Source organism: Poecile atricapillus, chromosome 8 (assembly GCF_030490865.1).
Source record: "Poecile atricapillus isolate bPoeAtr1 chromosome 8, bPoeAtr1.hap1, whole genome shotgun sequence".
Lineage (NCBI taxonomy): Eukaryota > Metazoa > Chordata > Aves > Passeriformes > Paridae > Poecile > Poecile atricapillus.
The window spans coordinates 25434595-25452806 of NC_081256.1; the positions used below are offsets into that span (position 1 = coordinate 25434595).

At 44.9% G+C, this 18212-nt stretch overlaps 1 protein-coding gene across 1 annotated transcript in view; it reads left to right on the forward strand.

Annotated features, from left to right (window-relative positions):
• The first annotated feature begins 804 nt into the window (after positions 1 to 804).
• Positions 805 to 18212, forward strand: part of PPM1L (protein phosphatase, Mg2+/Mn2+ dependent 1L) — a 69318-nt gene continuing 51910 nt past the window's right edge. Inside the window, exon 1 of the mRNA XM_058844248.1 lies at positions 805 to 1562. Coding sequence (XP_058700231.1) covers positions 1160 to 1562 — 403 coding nt within the window. The 5' untranslated portion in view covers positions 805 to 1159. The remainder of the gene's footprint in view (positions 1563 to 18212) is intronic.

Genomic DNA, 18212 nt, shown 5'->3' on the forward strand with positions numbered 1-18212 from the left:
GGACACAAATTGCCAGCAGTGCAGCTTCTACAGGAATCACAGCTCCACGTTTATGCTGCAGTAAAATGACAAATAAATACTGAATTGGTTGGCGGGAGGGAGCAGCATCCTTATTTTGCATTTATTTTATCTTCCCTTTAAAATAAAATTAATATAATTTTAAAAGTCGAATTAAATTGATATAAAAAATCTAATTAAATAGATATAATATTGATATAAATATTAATAATAATATTGTTAATATTCCAGCAAACTTCTGCTCACACACTCAAAGCTTGTGGTGGTTTCCAGGGCTTGCAGGAAAATGGCAATTTACAGAAAAGGGTCAGAGAAAGATGATAGATGTTCTGGGGTTTGGGTTTTTTGTTTTTTTTTTTCAACAAAATGCTACCTTGGCAAGCTCTACTCTCGGTTTAGTGATTGACAAAATCCCGCTTTGAAATTTGCGTTTTGACAGCGAGTTTGTGAAGGGAATTGGGGAACACCTGAGAGTCAAACTCATCCTTTGGCAGAACCCCAGAAGGGTTTGTGTTGGAAAGGGACTTTAAGTGGCATCGCATCCTATGGGCAGAGACACTTTGCACCACCCCAGGCTGCTCCAGGTCCGACTGGGCTTTGGACACTTCCAGGGACGGGGCACACTTGGATTAAACGATTTTTTCCCTTTCCCTGCCTCCTTCCCCGGCCGCTCCCGGACTACAACTCCCAGCACGCCCCGCGCTCCCCCCGCGTTTGCGCGCTCCCGCGGGGGCTGCCGGGATTTGTAGTTCCGCGGCGGGGCGGGGGCGGCGGCCGGGACGCTCCGCCCGGGTGGAAGGAGGGCGGGCCGGCGCCGGGCGCGGGGGACACGGGACGCAGGTACCGCGGGCTGCCGTGCCAGCCACCTCCCGGGCCGAAGCGCGGCGGCCGGCGGCGTTCAGGAGGCATCCGGCGGCGGAGGGCTCGGCGCAGCCATCGGCGGGCCCGCGCCCCCGCGGCAGGGACGGGGCGCCGCGGGGCCGGGGCGCGGCCGCCCGGGAGCAGCGGAGCCGCGGGGAGCGGAGCGGAGCGGAGCGCGGGGCTCGGCGCTGCCCGGCCGGCCGAGCATGCACTGAGCGAGCGGCCCCGGGCTCGGAGCCGCCCCGCTGCATGCTGTGGGGAGACACGGTCGCGATAATAAATGATAGAGGATACAATGACTTTGCTGTCTCTGCTGGGTCGGATCATGCGTTACTTCTTGCTCAGACCGGAGACCCTGTTCTTGCTGTGCATCAGCCTGGCCCTGTGGAGTTATTTCTTCCACACGGATGAGGTGAAAACCATTGTTAAGTCCAGCAGGGATGCGGTGAAGATGGTGAAGGGCAAGGTGGCCGAGATCATGCAGAATGACAGGCTCGGGGGTTTAGACGTGCTGGACGCTGAGTTCTCCAAGACCTGGGAGTTCAAGAGCCACAACGTGGCTGTCTACTCCATCCAAGGCCGGAGGGATCACATGGAGGACAGGTTCGAAGTAATCACTGACCTGGTGAACAAGACTCACCCCTCCATCTTCGGGATATTTGATGGGCACGGAGGAGAGGCAAGTGCTCAGCTGGAAAAAAAAAAATAAATAATACAACAGCACCAAAAAAAAAAGGGGGTGCGGGAGGGAGGATGGTCCGGGGCAAGGCGTGGATGTGCTCTCACCCACCAGGTTTGTGTGGTTATCTTGTACATTGTGGGGAGGGGGATTTGTGTGCTTTTGGGAGGGGGTGGATGTCTCTAAAAAAAGGGCTGTGCAATCCTCCCTTCCCCTTTACCCCTCGTTACCCCTTCCGCCCTCAGCACGGCATAAATGTGTCTGTACCCCCTCGCCCTTTGCAGTAGTGAAGGTTTAATTGAAGGAAAAGCTGCTGGAGGTGGCTCTGACGTGCGTGGAATAACGATGATGAGCACAAACTCCCCGGAGTCATCTTTTGTTACAGCCAAGTGTGGTGTGATGTGATTTTGGCAGCGGGCTGGCTTCTCCCCCCGGCCAGAGCCCGGCTCACGGGCAGAGGTTAAACAGGAGCGATGCTGAAGGAGCCTCAAGTGTGTAAAATGTGCTTTCAGCAATTCCAGTGAGCGAGCCGAGCATCGCGGTTGGGAATTGTGTGGAGTGGATGTCATGACGAGTGCGCTGTCCCTTCCCCGGTGGAAAGCCAAGCCCGGCTGGCTTTGTGGCACTCGGGTTTTGGGGCAGCCTGGGCTCCTCCAGGCTGGGCTGGCTGATGATTCCAGCTCGCCGGGATGTTCCGCGGATTGCGGATGACAAATGTTGGAGCTGCAGCTTCCTCTGCCTTTAGGATGTGGTGCTGCCACGCAGCTTTTGGTGTGGCACAAGGCACGCGTTTCATAACTGGGGGAAAGGACGGGGAATTTGTCCTTGGGTGGCAAATCACCCCTGGCAGGGCTTTGGCTGGGAGCGAGAGAACCTGATGGGATGATGGAGAGAAATGTTGGGGATTTGCTGTGTGAGAGCCTGGGGGTCCCTCCGGCTGCTCCCCCAGATCCAAGAGTCAAAATCCTTCCTAGCAAAGCTCTGGCAGTGCCCAGACATTTGTGGGGTGGAAGCTGCTGCCCTGCTAAACCTGGAAGAGCTGCCTGGAAAATCCAGGCCGTGGGCTCAGGATTGGGAAACCTCTGCCAGTGTTGGGAAGGGACTCGGGTTCTCCTCACGGTGTTTGGCCCCGTTTAAATGAACGCAAACTCTTGGGATATTGAGATTTGTCGGCTTCTTGAAAATGCTGGTGGTGCCTGAGCCCCGTTTTAGGGTTTTTGTCTGGTTTCAGTCGGGGCACAGCTGTGCCAGCTCCTCCTGGCATCCTCAGGCCAGTTCTCTGTCCCTGGGTGTTCGAGGATCGCAGGTGGAAATGTTGATGTGTCCCAAAGCGGTTCCCAGCTTCTCCTGGAGGACCTGAGCAGTTCACTGGGGACATCTGGGGCTCTTTGTCCCCAGGAAGGTGCTGGGGCTGTGCCTTTGTGTAAAGCGAGTTTCCTTGCGGGAACCCAGCAGCCCAAACAATCGGGGAAGTATCTGAGTGGTGTTCTTAAACAGAGCACTCCGAGCTTGTGGGATCCAGTGTGAAAGGGGGATCTGATTTCTTTCATTAATTTTGTAGCTTGCCCTGCACGAGGCTGCAAGCTGAGGGTATTAAATAACCCCCAGCCAACGCAGGGAACGGGGGCATTTAGCTGATGTGCCCCGCAGATATTGCCTGCTTTGTTGTGCATCTTGAAATTCCACCCATGGGATGCATTCACGTTGGATCCGTGCAAAACTCATTGGCCTTTTGTATTCTGCTTCCTCAGAACTGAATTCAGTGGCAAAGTACAGGGAGGTTTTTAATTTTGAAAGGTTCAGCAGAACTCTCCACAAATCTTTCTAAATTTAGTGCTTTATGAATGTATCCGTCTGGCATCTGTTATTCATAATGGAATCCCAAGTGTTCTTCGTGGCCTTTACTCCTGCAAAAATAAGTTGAGGACCTAATTAGTTTCAAGCTTTAAGTTTTTGGTAAAACTGTTCAGAATAGCGTGAACTGTGTGGTGTGCATACAGGAAAAAAAGAAATAATGAAAAGGTTTTATTCTAAGGGGGTTTTGTAATTTTGAGTAGAAAACGAGGGACAAGAAATAAAAATTCACGTTCTTATTTAATCACTACATTTTAAGTCTCTGTTTGAATGGAGGGGGTTTGTATGTCTTAATTTTATTTTACTTTTTTATAAAACATAAAATACTCTGTGAAACACCTTATCCACTCACGTAGCAAAGCCCTGGTGAAGGTTAAATTTTCTTTATGGGCTCCCATTACATTTCTTTATGTGTATTTAAAGAATAAAGAACAGCTGATCCCTGGGGTTATGTGTGAAACAAACTGTTCTATATGGGGAAAAATTTGTTTTTCCAAACAGCCAATAGCAGAAATGAGATGCCAGATGATTTATTTCCAGCTATATGCCAGGGAGCCTGTCTCCATTAATTACTTCCTGCCATGTCCCATTGAAGTGGAAGGATGGAGGAGCATGATTCAAGCAGCTTCAATTACTGTGCACTGCTAATTTATGAAGATTTCTGAGTTCTGCTTTCATGTCGCCAACATTTTGCATAAATTCTACTTTTCCCTTATGTCATTTCCTCTTCCAGCTTCCAGTTTTAGCCTGCATAGGTTGGCAGCCATTGCTTTGGATTTTGTGGGTGGCTCGAGGAGAAAGGAGTAAGCAAAAATAATTATTCATGCTCTGGTTTGCTGCAGTAACTTCTGAAAAGCAAGAATATTTCAGAGAGAAAATTGGATGTGGGGTGTGTAGTGCAATCTTTTAATAAATGTTAGTTTCTTGGAGATATAATGATAATGATAATTATGATAATAATGCAGAGAAGGTAGAGGTGAAAGAAGTAGATTTAGAAGGAACAAAGAAAAGTTGCTCCCTGTTGTCTCACTGAATGACTTTGGCCAAAGGACCACCCTGTAAGGTGATTGAACTTGGAAAACAAAAAATTTCAGTTCTCTCATCAGCTTCTTTTTAAGGTGCAAAAATGGCTTGAGTGCTTTTTTTTTCCTTGCCCTTTTTCCGTTATTTAGGGATTTTGGGGCTGTCCAGGCTGGAAGATGGAGCAGTGTCAAACTCCACAAACGACCAAATAACAAATGATGAGCTGGGAAGCTGAGCAGAGGAAAGGCTGGCTGCTTAATGAGAATGATTTCCCTATTTTAACTACCATTTACTCTCAAATATTTAAGGTTTAAGCACGCAGTTTAATGAGATCTCAGCATTAGACAAGGGCAAAGTAGCTCAGCTCCCATCTGCAGTTTTATAGTTATGGCTCTGCTGTAAATCACCCGTTTTTTCCTAACCCTGTGGGGTGAAGGTTTTAAAAATAATTATGGTAATAGATAGTAGCTTCCCCTGCCTGGGCTTGTTTGCAGTCCTAAACGGATGTGGGAAATTAAGGCTCGGTAAGAGTCTCATAAAAAATGTCTCTTTTTATTTCCCTCCACCTCCTGAACGGGGACGTGGCAAGACTTGTCCCTCATGATGTGTAGTTGTGGGCAAGAGCTTTATTTTGCACGGAATAATTGGGTTCTGGAGCTGCTGAGCCAATGTTTTAGGATGTAAAATGCACCTTTTTATTCTTATTTTTTATTCCCAGTGTAGGGAAAGGCCAGGGAGCTGGAATGGGAAAGGAGGGAACGGTGGGGTTCAGGACCTTGAAATCAGCAGCACCGAGTGCTGGCAGAAGTCTCTGGTTACTGATGAACTTAAAAAGACACAAAAAAAAAATATTAAAAAAAGGGAAATGTCAGTAGATAATGGTGGAGAGTCCTGAGGAGCCTGGTGTGGGGCTCTGGAAATGGGAATGCTGAGGTGAGGCCTGGGGGAGAGGACACTGTGCCAGCTGTGTTTAAACAAACCTGCTGTGCATTCAACTCCAGCTCTCTGCTCCTCACAGCACAAGGTGTTTGTGCTGTGCTGAAAGAAGAGAAAACTGGCAATTTTACAATTTTAGTGCATTTTTGGTTTGTTTTGTTTTTTTTTTTTAATCTGCTAATTCTAATTCCAGTCCCATCCCTGTGATACTGAACTACTTAAGTGATCTCAGCAATGAAAATTTATCTATCGGGCTTTTGAGTCAAGGCCGTTCAGGATTAATGGCTTGGGATTTTATAAAAGGTAGGAATAAATCAAACAACAGCTTGGGAGTTTCTCTGGTTGTTCCAGCACTGTTGTAAGGTGAGGTCCTTGAGGGTTTGCAGTTTTTAAAGAGAAACTGCTGGCACGGTTTTCCTTTTATAGGAATTTCCTTTGGTTTCTAAAATCCCCTGCAATGTGCCCAAATGCTTGAATAAATATTTGTATAGGTGAGGTCATGTTGATAGGCAAGTCCCAGATCTGTTTATGAATTCCCCTCCAGTGGCCTAAAATGCAAGTCCAAAATGATCTACAGGAACTTTCCTGACATTTTGTTTAGTTTATTTAAGTTTCATTCTTGCATGTCATGCTCCAGGATTATGATTTTCACCCTACAACACCCTGCTGATTCGATTTAGGGTTAAACTCTACGCTTATTTGCTGTACAAAAATTGATTAAAATGCTGTAAAAAGCTGTAATTGGAAGGAGGAACTTTAATTGCTGCCATTCAGGGGCTGCATCATTGGGTGTAGGATTGAGCCTTTTTTCAATTTTGATAAAAATCAAGAAGTCAATTAATTTTTAATGTGTTTTGCCAGCTTTGTTTTAACCGGTGTTACCCTGTCTGGGCTCTCAGGCTGCTGACAGATTGCCACTGGTTTAATGAAATCACTTTTGATTACGAGATGCTTTCAGATTATGAAGGTCATTGAAGTTTTCCCCGTGAACTTGAGGAACTCAAGACTCCTCCACAGGATGTGTTTGTGTTGGGAATTGCTGTGGATGGGGAGGAAACAATCTTGGAGCAATGAGATTTTAATAATTCCTGTTCCACAGCTCAGGAGTTTGGATATTTTTGTGTTTAATAACCATGAGAGAAAAAAAAAAATTCATGCCCTCTGTCATGTGGGTTAATTAAACCAGCAGATTGCTCTGCCTCCAATGTCGTGCTTCCAGGATTTCTCCTCCCTCCCTTTTTGCTGGAAACCCAAATATTTACGGTGTAAATTGTGCCTTAAAACTGCGATTTGGCTTCTGGCGGTTTCACTCCTGAAACAATCTCTTGGCACGTGGTTGCTGTGTTTTTGCTGGTGGCTGCAGTTTCCTGCAGCAGTTTTGGCACTGTGGGGATGTCCCGTGCTCGTGGCAGGATTCCCATGCGCTGGATCTGGCATTTCTAAATTTACTTCTTCTTCTTCTTCTTCTTCTTCTCAGGACTTTTAGCCCTGCCCCTTTTCATCTGGGGTTTTGTGTCTTCCTCAGCACACAGGTATTGGCTGCACTGAAGTGAAATTCCACCTTTTCTCAGCCTCAGGAGCCTTTGGACATGTTGATGCTCTCAGAAATGAGCTGGATTGTGCTGTGGGATCAGCCAGGTTTTGGGATCCGTCCCTGGAAGTGACCAAAGCCAGGTTGGAGAGGGTTTGGAGCATCCAGCTCTAGTGAGAGGTGTCCCTGCCCATGGGAAGAGATGGGATTTAAGGTCTCTTGCATCCCAAACATTCCAGGAAAGGCAATCCAGAGGTACCTGGCACTAATTTCTCTTCAGTCTTGAGGTTCAGGTCTTGCTCTTCCCTCAGAGCACAGAAACACTGACAGATCTGGGAAAAGGAACAAAATGCTCGTGTGCTCCTCCTGCTTTGAATCTCTGCCCTTGCAAGGAGACTTCCCAAACCTAATTTAAGGGCAGCAGCTGCTCTAATTATGCACAGAATGTCACACGCCTCTCGCTCCAATTTTTCACTGCAATACTTGGTAAATTCTCGAAGTTTCAGGGGAGTCACCCCCCTGTGCCCCACACACACTCCTCACCCCCATTCCTCATCCCTGCTGGTCCTGTGCCCACACTTTTGTCCTTCATCCCACAAACCCTCAGGGAATGCTGTGTCCCAAGGAGCTGTTCCCATTCCAGCTCTCCTGGGATGGACTGTGTGCTTTAAATCAGAGTTTGGAACTCCACGTTCCCTCTGGCCCCGCTCCTCTTGCTGCTCAGCCCCTCCAGCAGTGGCTCTGTCACCAGATCTCAGCCCAGCTGGCCAAACCAGTTCCTCTGCCTCAATCCCAGCCCAGGAGTTCTCCCATGCAGGAGAAGGTCATCAACATTTAATGACCCTTTTTCTTTATGAGCCTGGAGACTTCCACTTGGCCCAGAAGGTCATGAGACAGCAAAGGCTACAGATAAAGCAATCCAAAAAGGAAATTTTCATCCTGACAAATCCGTGTTGGATCTCCAGGCTGTTGTAATTTGTGTGTAAAATCAGGAGTTGTAACGAGTTGCAGATTTTTATTTTGTTTTCCCCTTTTGGGCTGTTTTATGTGCTTTTACTCTTGTTTTTTAGCTGGTGTTTAACACTTCAGCTGGTGGTTTTATTAAAGCAGTTTAAAGCTCGTGCCAAAAGTAGGTTTCATTTGAAAGCAGCATAGCTTTGAAAAAATGCAAATTTCATTACAGTTTACGAGAGAAAAAAGGTTTGCAGGCAGCAGAATACTGACAAATACTCAGGGTAAATGAGACTGGTGAGAATGGTAAATTTCAGTTGAAATAATTGCTCATTTATGCCATGAAATTGATGTTTATGTGGCAAATACAGCTTGGACCAGATCAGGCCTGATCCAGGAAGGATCAAGGGAAATATTCTGGTCCTGCTAAAAGCCAGAAAGAACAGAAAGTCCTTGTTAAGAGCAGGCTCTCAGGTCTGGAGTGGTTTGCCATCAAATAATGTGGATGGAGCAGAAATCCACCTTTCTGTCTACTCATGTGGAAAAGCCATCCCAGAAAAGGTGGTGGATAATACACTGAGCTGGGCAAAGGGAAGGAGGGATGAGCTGAGGGGACAAAGGAAAGGAGGAATGAGCAGAGTGGAGAAGAGGAAGGAGGGATGAGCAAAGGGGACAAAGGAAAGGAGGAATGAGAAAAGGGGACAAAAGGAAGGAGGAATGAGGGATGAGCAGAGGGGACAAAAGGGCAGGAGGGGTGAGCAGAGTGGAGAAGAGGAAGGAAGAATAAGAAAAGGGGACAAAAGGAAGGAGGAGTGAGCAAAGTGGAGAAGAGGAAGGAGGGAAGAAGGGATGAGCAAAGTGGAGAAGAGGAAGGAGGGATGAGCAGAGTGGACAAAGGGCAGGAGGGATGAGCAAAGGGGACAAAAGGAAGGAGGGATGAGTAGAGTGGATAAAGGGATGGAAGAATGAGCAGAGTGGAGAAGAGGAAGGAGGAATGAGAAAAGGGGACAAAAGGAAGGAGGGATGAGTAGAGTGGACAAAGGGATGGAAGAATGAGCAGAGTGGAGAAGAGGAAGGAGGAATGAGAAAAGGGGACAAAAGGAAGGAGGAAGGAGGGATGAGCAGAGTGGAAGGAAGGAGAGGAAGGAGGGATGAGCAAAGGGGACAAAAGGAAGGAGAGATGAGCAAAGGGGACAAAGGGAGGGAGAAAGGAACGTCATTCTTTGGGTCAGGGCTGTCACCAGGCCCCGAGAGCAGCGTGGCAGCACAAAGGATTGTCCTGCTGCTCCTACAAACTGATTGTGATGCTGAGACATGGCCTGCTCTCATCATCTGTGACCTTGTCTGCTCCCCAGCTGCGGGAGCAGCTGACATCTCCAGCCACACAATCAAAGGACGTGTTTTCACTGCTAAGCCACAGCGCAATTAGCCACGGCTCCTCGTGTGGGCAAACCTCAAAGTTCCCCCAGAGAAATGAGCACTTATTTGCATTTACTTTCAGCACCAAAATGTTATCCCTTGCAAATTTGCTCATTGTCATAAGTGTTGATAAAGCCTTTTTTTATTTTTTTTTTCCCCTCCAAATCCCCTTCAGGGGTAAACATTTGATTTTATTAAGTTCTGTTATAATAGCTGAAGCTGTCATACAGCACTGCTTTCAATCAATGTGCTTTTTAACGTAATAAATCTCTTTACTTTTTCATTCTCTTCCCGACAGAAAACTGCTGGAGGGTGTGAAACATTTCTTCTGAGGGAAAGCGTGTGGCACATAATACAGCTCTGTGCTGTGCCACTTCTTTAAACTTCATTTTAAATGGGAATGTGATTTATTTCCAGGTAATCTGTGCATGGACTGCATTTTCCCTGGAATGTATGCTCCCTCCAAACAAACACTGAGGTATTGAAATATCTGATTGTGCTTGGCATGAAATAAAATCTCTGTCCAAGGCTGTGTGCTTCAGGGATGAAGTGTGGGAGTAGGAGGAAGGGGAGAAGGAAACATGCTTGTCTCTTTAGTGTTCTGATGTTTATAGCCCTGAGCTTTCAATTCCTGCTTTGCAATGTGAATGGGTTTTTTTTATTTTTCTAGCTTTATTTTTTATTACTCAAGTGGAGATGTCTAGGACATTATGTAGGATGTAGAAGGTGCTTTTCGTGATGTTTTTTTTCTTAAAAAGTGGCATATAGGTGATGTGGTTCCTGTGGTTTTATTTCTGCTGGGAAGCAGGGAAGTTGGACAAGAGTCTGGATAATCCTACCAAACAAAACTAGTTTTTCATTGGATATTTATTCCTAATTATCTGAAGTTTGGCCCTTTATTGGTGTGGGAAGAAAGGGGAATCACAGCTGAAGTTTGGCTCTTTGTTGGTGTGGAAGGAAAGGGGAATCACAGAGGGAGAAGCTTCCAGTTCCCAAGGAGGAGAGAAGCAGTAACCCTGGGAAGGCACCAATCCCTTCTCCCCAGAGTGGAGCTAACTCAGGGATGTGGGAGATGCCAAACTGGTGGAATCCATCCAATGCCCGAGGGGCTGGATTTGTGTGTGAGGTGTTTCCATGTTCAGGATGATCCCAATTTTCCCTTGGTGCTGGATTTGTGTGTGAGGTGATTCCATGCTCAGGATGATCCTGGTTTTCCCTCAGTGCTGATTTGTGTGTGAGGTGATTCCCTGCTCAGTATGATCCTGGTTTTACCTTGGTGCTGGATTTGTGTATGAGGTGATTCCCTGCTCAGTATGATCCTGGTTTTCCCTCAGTGCTGGTTTGTGTTTGAGGTGATTCCATGGTCCTGATTTTCCCTCAGTACTGATTTGTGTGTGAGGTGATTCCTATGGTCAGGATGATCCTGGTTTCCTCTCAATGCTGGGTTAGTGTGAGGTGATTCCATGCTCAGGATGATCCTGGTTTTCCCTCAGTGCTGGATTTGTGTGTGAGGTGATTCCATACTAAGGATGATCCCAGTTTTCCCTCACTGCTGATTTGTGTGTGAGGTGATTCCTGTGGTCAGGATGATCCTGGTTTCCTCTCAGTGTTGGGTTTGTGTGTGAGGTGGTTCCCTGCTCAGGATGATCCTGGTTTTACCTTGGTGCTGGATTTGTGTATGAGGTGATTCCCTGCTCAGGATGATCCTGGTTTTACCTTGGTGCTGGATTTGTGTATGAGGTGATTCCCTGCTCAGGATGATCCTGGTTTTACCTTGGTGCTGGATTTGTGTGTGAGGTGATTCCATACTAAGGATGATCCCAGTTTTCCCTCAGTGCTGATTTGTGTGTGAGGTGGTTCCCTGCTCAGGATGATCCCGGTTTTCCCTTTGTGTGTGAGGTGATTCCCTGTTCAGGATGATCCTGGTTTTCCCTCACTGCTGATTTGTGTGTGAGGTGATTCCTGTGGTCAGGATGATCCTGGTTTCCTCTCAATGTTGGGTTTGTGTGTGAGGTGATTCCCTGCTCAGGATGATCCCGGTTTTCCCTTTGTGTGTGAGGTGATTCCATGCTCAGGATGATCCTGGTTTTCCCTTTGTGTGTGAGGTGATTCCATGCTCAGGATGATCCCGGTTTTCCCTTTGTGTGTGAGGTGATTCCCTGCTCAGGATGATCCTGGTTTTCCCTTTGTGTGTGAGGTGATTCCATGCTCAGGATGATCCCGGTTTTCCCTTTGTGTGTGAGGTGATTCCATGCTCAGGATGATCCCGGTTTTCCCTTTGTGTGTGAGGTGATTCTATGCTCAGGATGATCCCGGTTTTCCCTTTGTGTGTGAGGTGATTCCATGCTCAGGATGATCCCGGTTTTCCCTTTGTGTGTGAGGTGATTCCATGCTCAGGATGATCGCGGTTTTCCCTCGGAGCAGGTTGAGGGGAGCAGCGAACCCCAGCTTTTAGCAGCGCTCCTCTGTGACTCTGAAAAAAGCACTTTAATGTGGTTTAACTCCAGGTGCTGTGGGCACTAAACTTCTCCCTCTTTGCTCCTGCCCACGTCTCTGCTCTCCTGGCACAAATTCCAGCCGCTGTTCCTTAGGAACAAAGCGTGGGAGCAGCTCCTGCTCCACAGTGCCAGCGCCACTTGGCACCACCACAGCAAAGGAGACCCCCAGAAATATTCCTGTCAGGTGCTGCTCGATTTCCAGAGCATTTGGGTGACACTCCCTCCTTTTTCCAAATCTTCCATGCCATCATCTAAAAAACATCCCTGAAGTTTGACTTCTTTTAAGAGCCTGAGGACTGCAATCACAAGGAGCGGTTTGGGAAGTGAAACGATGACGGAATTCTCGGTGGATGAACATTCCGTGAAAGATTTGTAATCCTTGGCAATTAGGAAATTGTTGCTGAGGTTAATAGGGATATTATTTTTAACTTTGAGGGCAGGAGCAATCTCCTGCCTCCGGGATAGAATTATTTCAATCAGTGCTTTAAATAAGCACTTTCTGTGATGGTTTAAATTGACAAACATTTAAATCATCAACCTGAATTCTTTTTTAGCTGTTACGTACCCTGATATATTGCTTCACGTTATTTTTATTTTGCACTGAGGCAAAATGGTGTTTACTACAAATGTTTAGTTGTGTGAGGTTGGGGGTTTTTCCCTGGTTTATTTCTTACTTTGTGGATATCATTGCTGTAAATAAAAGCAGAGTGAAAAGCTAAATAAGAAGCCAAATAATGTGATGGGATCAGGAACCTTCTCCTCAGACTCCATTTATAACTGGAATTACAAACAGACAAGAATTGGAGGTAATTCTGCTCCAGGTAACTACAACTTCAAAGGGAATGATAGCAAAATAGTCAATTATTTTTAAAAAACACACATTTTTTCCTGCTTTTAGGAGAAACTCCTGGTAGGAGCTGGTAACCACTTCAAAAATTCTATTTTTCTCCAAACTACAGAGGCAAATACATGCTGTTTACATCTGTTACTCTAATTAATTATCATGTTAGAGTGATGTAGTCTCAGGCTTTGAGAAACAAATTTTGATATTAGTTTTATTTAAAAAAAAACAACACTTATCTGCCTTTTTGTGCTGTATCACAGCTCCAGGCAGTAGCTGCACACTGGGTCAGGCTGCAGCACTGCATGTGATGAGTAGAAAAATACTCCAAGTAAATTTAAGGAATCTCTTGGGATATATTGGAGCACTCCAGGCTTTTAAGCTGCCTGAGTTGGAGTTTGTGAATTCTGAAGTGTCCATGTAAACATTCAGTTGGGAGAGCTGAACTCCAAACAGCCTCAGATGCCACAGCAGAAGAGCCAAAGAAAGCGTTTCCAGCTGCAAATTGGAATGAGTTGTCTCAAATGCAGGTTTTAAAAGCTTTTTTGGCATGGTGGTGTCCATCTTCTTAAGGAAAAACCTGCTGGGGAGGGAAGGTGGCGTGGATGAAGAACAGGAGAGGCTGTAACCTCAAACCTATTATAGAAAAGAGATGTTTTTACTGGAATGTTTTGTTGCTGAGTTTCCCAGCACCTCCAATGGACAGGAAAGCTGAATACAATTCCAGTGGCAAACACCATTCAATCGAGATTTTATTTTATTTTTTTTTTTGAATACACAAATTAAAGTGGCTTTAACCGACCTCACTTGGGCCTCTGATTCAAAGTCTCTCAAAAGTGGGTCACAAAAACATATTATACCTCTGTGAACAGGTGTTTCCAGCTCATTTTACAGGCTCAAATTTCTGCTTACGTCTCTTGGCTGCTCTCACACATGTCAGGAACACAACTGAAAATAGAAATTTGTAGCCCCTCTCTTGTTTTCTCCCAGGTGCAACTTCTCCTTTTATTTTTTTTTGTCAGACACTCCCTGTGTACCTTCTGTTATTTAATGTGACACCAGCACCTTCCTGCTGGGCTTTGCAGGCCCCAGGTTCTTTGCTTAATGTGATTATTCAGAAATTAATGGCACTTAAGACCTGGCAGCACCAATTCTTATTCCAGATCGTGGATCTGGGTGGTTTCTTTCCACACCAAAATGAGTTCTTGAGAAACCCTCATTTGAACCTGGGCCAAACCCTGAGCTGTTGGTCATGTTTTAGGTGCGTTTTGGTTTGAAACAGAATTTTTGGTTCAAAAAGTGATGGTGATAGCCGGGCAGGGGTGCCAGAGGAGCTGTGGAGGTTTCAGGACAATTTAATTAAATTTAAGTGAATTAACCCCAGAACTTCCAGCCCTTTTCTCAGAGAACATCATCCCTGTGCTCACCTGTTCCTCAGGAAAGGGATTTGGTGTTCCCTCTCCTTGCCAGCAGGAGCCTTTCCATGCAGGCAAGGCTGGAAAATTTGCTGTAATTTGCCCTCTCTGGAGCAGCACAAAGAAAGAAATGAGAAATGAAAGTGTTGCCTTTGGCTGAAGGGCTGCAGGTGCTGCAGGGTGGGTTCCTGGGGCTGCACTCTTTCTTCTCTCTCATTTTCTGCTGTTGAGACTTAAATACATGCCCTGGAAACACTAAAAATCTCCTGGAAGCTTTTGATCCAAGAGCCCAGCTCCTCAGAGAATGGGGATGTGGGCATGGACAGTGTGCTCTGATTTAAATAAGGGGGAAAAAAGTTAAATTAGGGAACATAGCAGGGCTTATTCTTTTGATGAAAATTCCCCAGAAGATCAAGTTAAATGGTTTTTTTGGCTTTCACTTTCAAAGTTACCTTAATAAAACCTATAAGGCCTCCTGATCTGTCTTGAATTAAAGTTGTGTATTGCAAGAAAACTTAGCAGTGAGGGGCATCTCAAGGTGACCAGGGACGAGCTGGGGACAATAACAAGAAATTAAATTAATTACATTGTAAGTGAGGTTGCCTGTGTTTTATCCTGCCTCTGTACAGCCACATGAGGAGAGGAAATCAAATGAAGAAAGCTGAACGGGATTTTATTATTGCCTGAAGCTTAGACAACTCCATGCCACAGGAAAGAACCTACAGGCATTATTTTTGTGCAGGAGGAATCGGTGACACGTGAGGAAAAAGAGATAATGAGTGGTCAAAAGCAGCAAATATGTAAATATTTTGTAGGGAGAAGTAATTAGTGGCTGGAATGAGCTCACACTCGGCCCTGAGCTGCCAGAGGATCTTGATTTCCCAATGAACAGTTTGAAAACACATCAGTGGTGCCTTTTCTCCTGCACTCATTAAGTTGCTGTGGCCAGGAATGGCATTATTTAAATGTCAGGGTTCAAGAGCCTGCCAGGAAAGTGTGTTTAGAGGAGGAAAATGCACCAAAACACTCCAGCAAAGCTTGTTTTGCTCTCGTGTCCCTGCAGGTATCCAAGTCCTGGGAGCACAGCTCCCGTCCCTGTTCCTCGGGGATTTGTGGGAGCAGCAGTTTGGATCTGATAATGTGGAATTATCGCTGTTCCCTGCACTTCACCACAAGGTACAAGGGCAGTGTTGACTTCACTCTTCCAGGTGTGGTGGTTTTCCATATCTGAGGAACCTCTTGGAGTTAATAAACATTTGAATTTGATCTTACTTGCGGCAGCTTGATAAGAGTAGGGCTGTTCTAAATTGCAGCTGGATTCCAAAGGGACCAAAGTCAGGCTGGATCAAAGTGCCAGGTGCATTCCTTGGATACCTGTCAGGGGCCTGGAAGTGGGGCTTTCCTATCCCTGCCTTCCTCTTTTATTTGCAGAATTGATGGCAAAAAAAAGAGTTTGACTTCTTCATTTGTCAAAATATAAACTGAAGATCTCAGCAGTCCAAAGGGAGGTTTGAGGGAAAGTTTAAAAAACAGCAAATCTTTTCCTTTCCTTTATACAGAGAGCAAAAATCAATTCATTTGTTAACTGCATTTTGTTAAAGATAAGAATATCTGGGTTAAATTCTGCTCTCTGTGAGAGATTTTAGTACTAATTACTCATTCTGTGGGTATTAGGTTTTCTTATTTTATATGCAGCTTTTTAAATCCTTATGTCTCAAAAAACGGAATCCTAAATGGAATTTAACAATCTGGATTTAGATGGTTTTGAAGCACGAGCAGGGGAGTTTGCAAAGCTCTATCTCTGGATTGCATCAGAGTTAGTAACGCATTTTTCTGGCCAAGGAATTTGCACAGAAATTCATTTCATGAATCAAGCGTGGGGAGAAGAATTTGTGGGTCACGGTGTGGATGTGAACAGCAGCAGCTCGGGCTCCAAAATGCTCCTGTTCTGTTGTACAAGCAGCTTGGGGGTTTTTTTACCCTGAAAATATATTTAATGTGACTTAATATAAATAAATTAATTAATATATTTAATAATTTATTTATTAGCAGCTGAGAGGGGTCATCTTTAAAGTAAAAACAGCTCTTTCATCTGGATTGTTTAAGGAATAACCTGAGCAACCTGGGCGAGTGGAAGGTGGGAATGAGATGATCTTTAAGATCCTTCCAAACTGTTGTAGGATCAGTGATTTTTTAGATTTATTTATTTTATTTTATTTTTATTTTATTTCTTGTTTATAGGTATGCAGATTGACTGGGAGGGATGTTTATCCTCCAATCCTTGCTGTGCCAAGGCAGCTGGAGGTGGGAGAGCTTTTTGCAGTAACTTCCTGCTCCCATTTTGTAAAGGTTGCTTGAAACTTTGCCCTGAAAGTGAAATTCATCAATTTTTCAAATTGCCCATACAGGGGGGAAAAAAGTGTGGATTTATCTTGGCTGAATAATTCATGGCTCCCTGGATGTGATCCTGATGCACTGCAGCTTTTCCCACTGCAGGGCTGAGTTCTCCAGGCTGCTGTAGCTGCAGGGCATTGATCTGGATGAAATGGAAACACAACTTGGAGACCAAAAAAAAGCCCAAAATTCAGCCAAGAGATGAGGAGAGATGAGAAAGGGCAGAAAGAGGCTGAGGCTGCAGCTGGATCCGGTTCATTCCTGCTTTTTTTTTGGGATGTGCAGCGCTGTTGCCTGTCCTCTCCTGGTTCTCCCAGCTGGTGTTTCCAGCCCTTGCTTGGCTGACAGAAGATGAGTGGAATGAGAATAATTTCTGATGTCAGGGAACGCCCTGAAACCTGTTCAGAGGCTGCTGAACTCCTGGGTGTCAATCCAGCAAAACAAAACCACCGGGAAAACACGAGAGAAAACCCAGCTGAGCAAAGGTTGGTGCCTTGTGGAAGAAAAGGTGGAGATTTCTGTAGCAAAAATTAAAAAATAATTATTAATTTAATGCAAATTAAAAATTAATTCAAATGAAACAGTTCAAAGGAGCCACTGTGATACTTCCCCAGCTACAAAGAACAAGAGGTCCCAGTGAAAATTTGCCATTTGCAGCTGCCCATCCACAGAATTTATCAGAGCCAAATGTCAGGAGTTGAAGTCAAGACCACGTAGGGGATGAAAAACCTGTGGACATTATTGGTTTTTAGGTCTGCTAGTCAAGAGGGTCTGGAAGATTTGTTATTTTAAATTATTCCAAGTGAAAAATGGAATTGGCACGTGAGAGGCCGAGCTTTTGCCATGTACCTGCCACCAAAATGGGGTGGTGATCCCAAAACCTCCCCTCGCCCATCCTTTCTGGTGGAAACCACAGCTTGATTCCTGAATATTTTGAGTAGCTGTTGTAAACACGAGCCTTTGAAATCATTTTTGGATTGTTGGATTTATTAGCCCCCATCTGGAATTAATCTCGTCTTTAGATACAAATTCTCCTCAGAGAAATAATGCAGTTTAATTTTTAAAACATGGATGTGATCATATTAATTTTATACTCATTTCATACTCACTTTATACTCATTTTATACTCACTTCATACTCATTTTATTGTCCTGCTCTGATCATTTGAGCTTTCTCAATGCCAATAAATAACTGGGTTTTCTTGTAACACTTTAGTGCCGTGAGGTAATGACCATCCTGTGGCAAATATTGATTGCAGAGCTCAGTGCACGTTGCCTTTTTGAAAAGTTAACGTTTGAAAGTTTCAATTATTTCCATATTGAAGGAAGGTCAAAAAGAAGAGAAAATTCTGAAGGATAAAAGCTGTTAATCTCTAATAACTTCAGGCTTTCAGTCTCAATTTGATTCTTAATTACTGTACCAAAACCACGTTGGTATTACTATTTTCAGTTTCTGAACCACTCTGTAGAAATCATGCAGATGAAACTTTTTAATTTTTAATTTTTAATTTCATTTTTCTTTAATCAACTGAGCAGCTGTGTTGCAAGCAAACACCTCATTCCAAGACCCATGGAAAAGCACTTTTTGGGAATGACCATCCCAGCTGTGATGCAAACTGGAGGAATTTCCTATCAGAGCAAGTCTGCCTGCAAATTAATCCTTTTTTTTTTATATGTATACAAATGGAAACAAATGGAAACAAAACCCCTCTGTAATTTGATAATATTTTGACTAGACAAGCAGTTTCCTTAGCAGTCCAATATAAATAAATACCAGAATTGCTGTTCCAGGA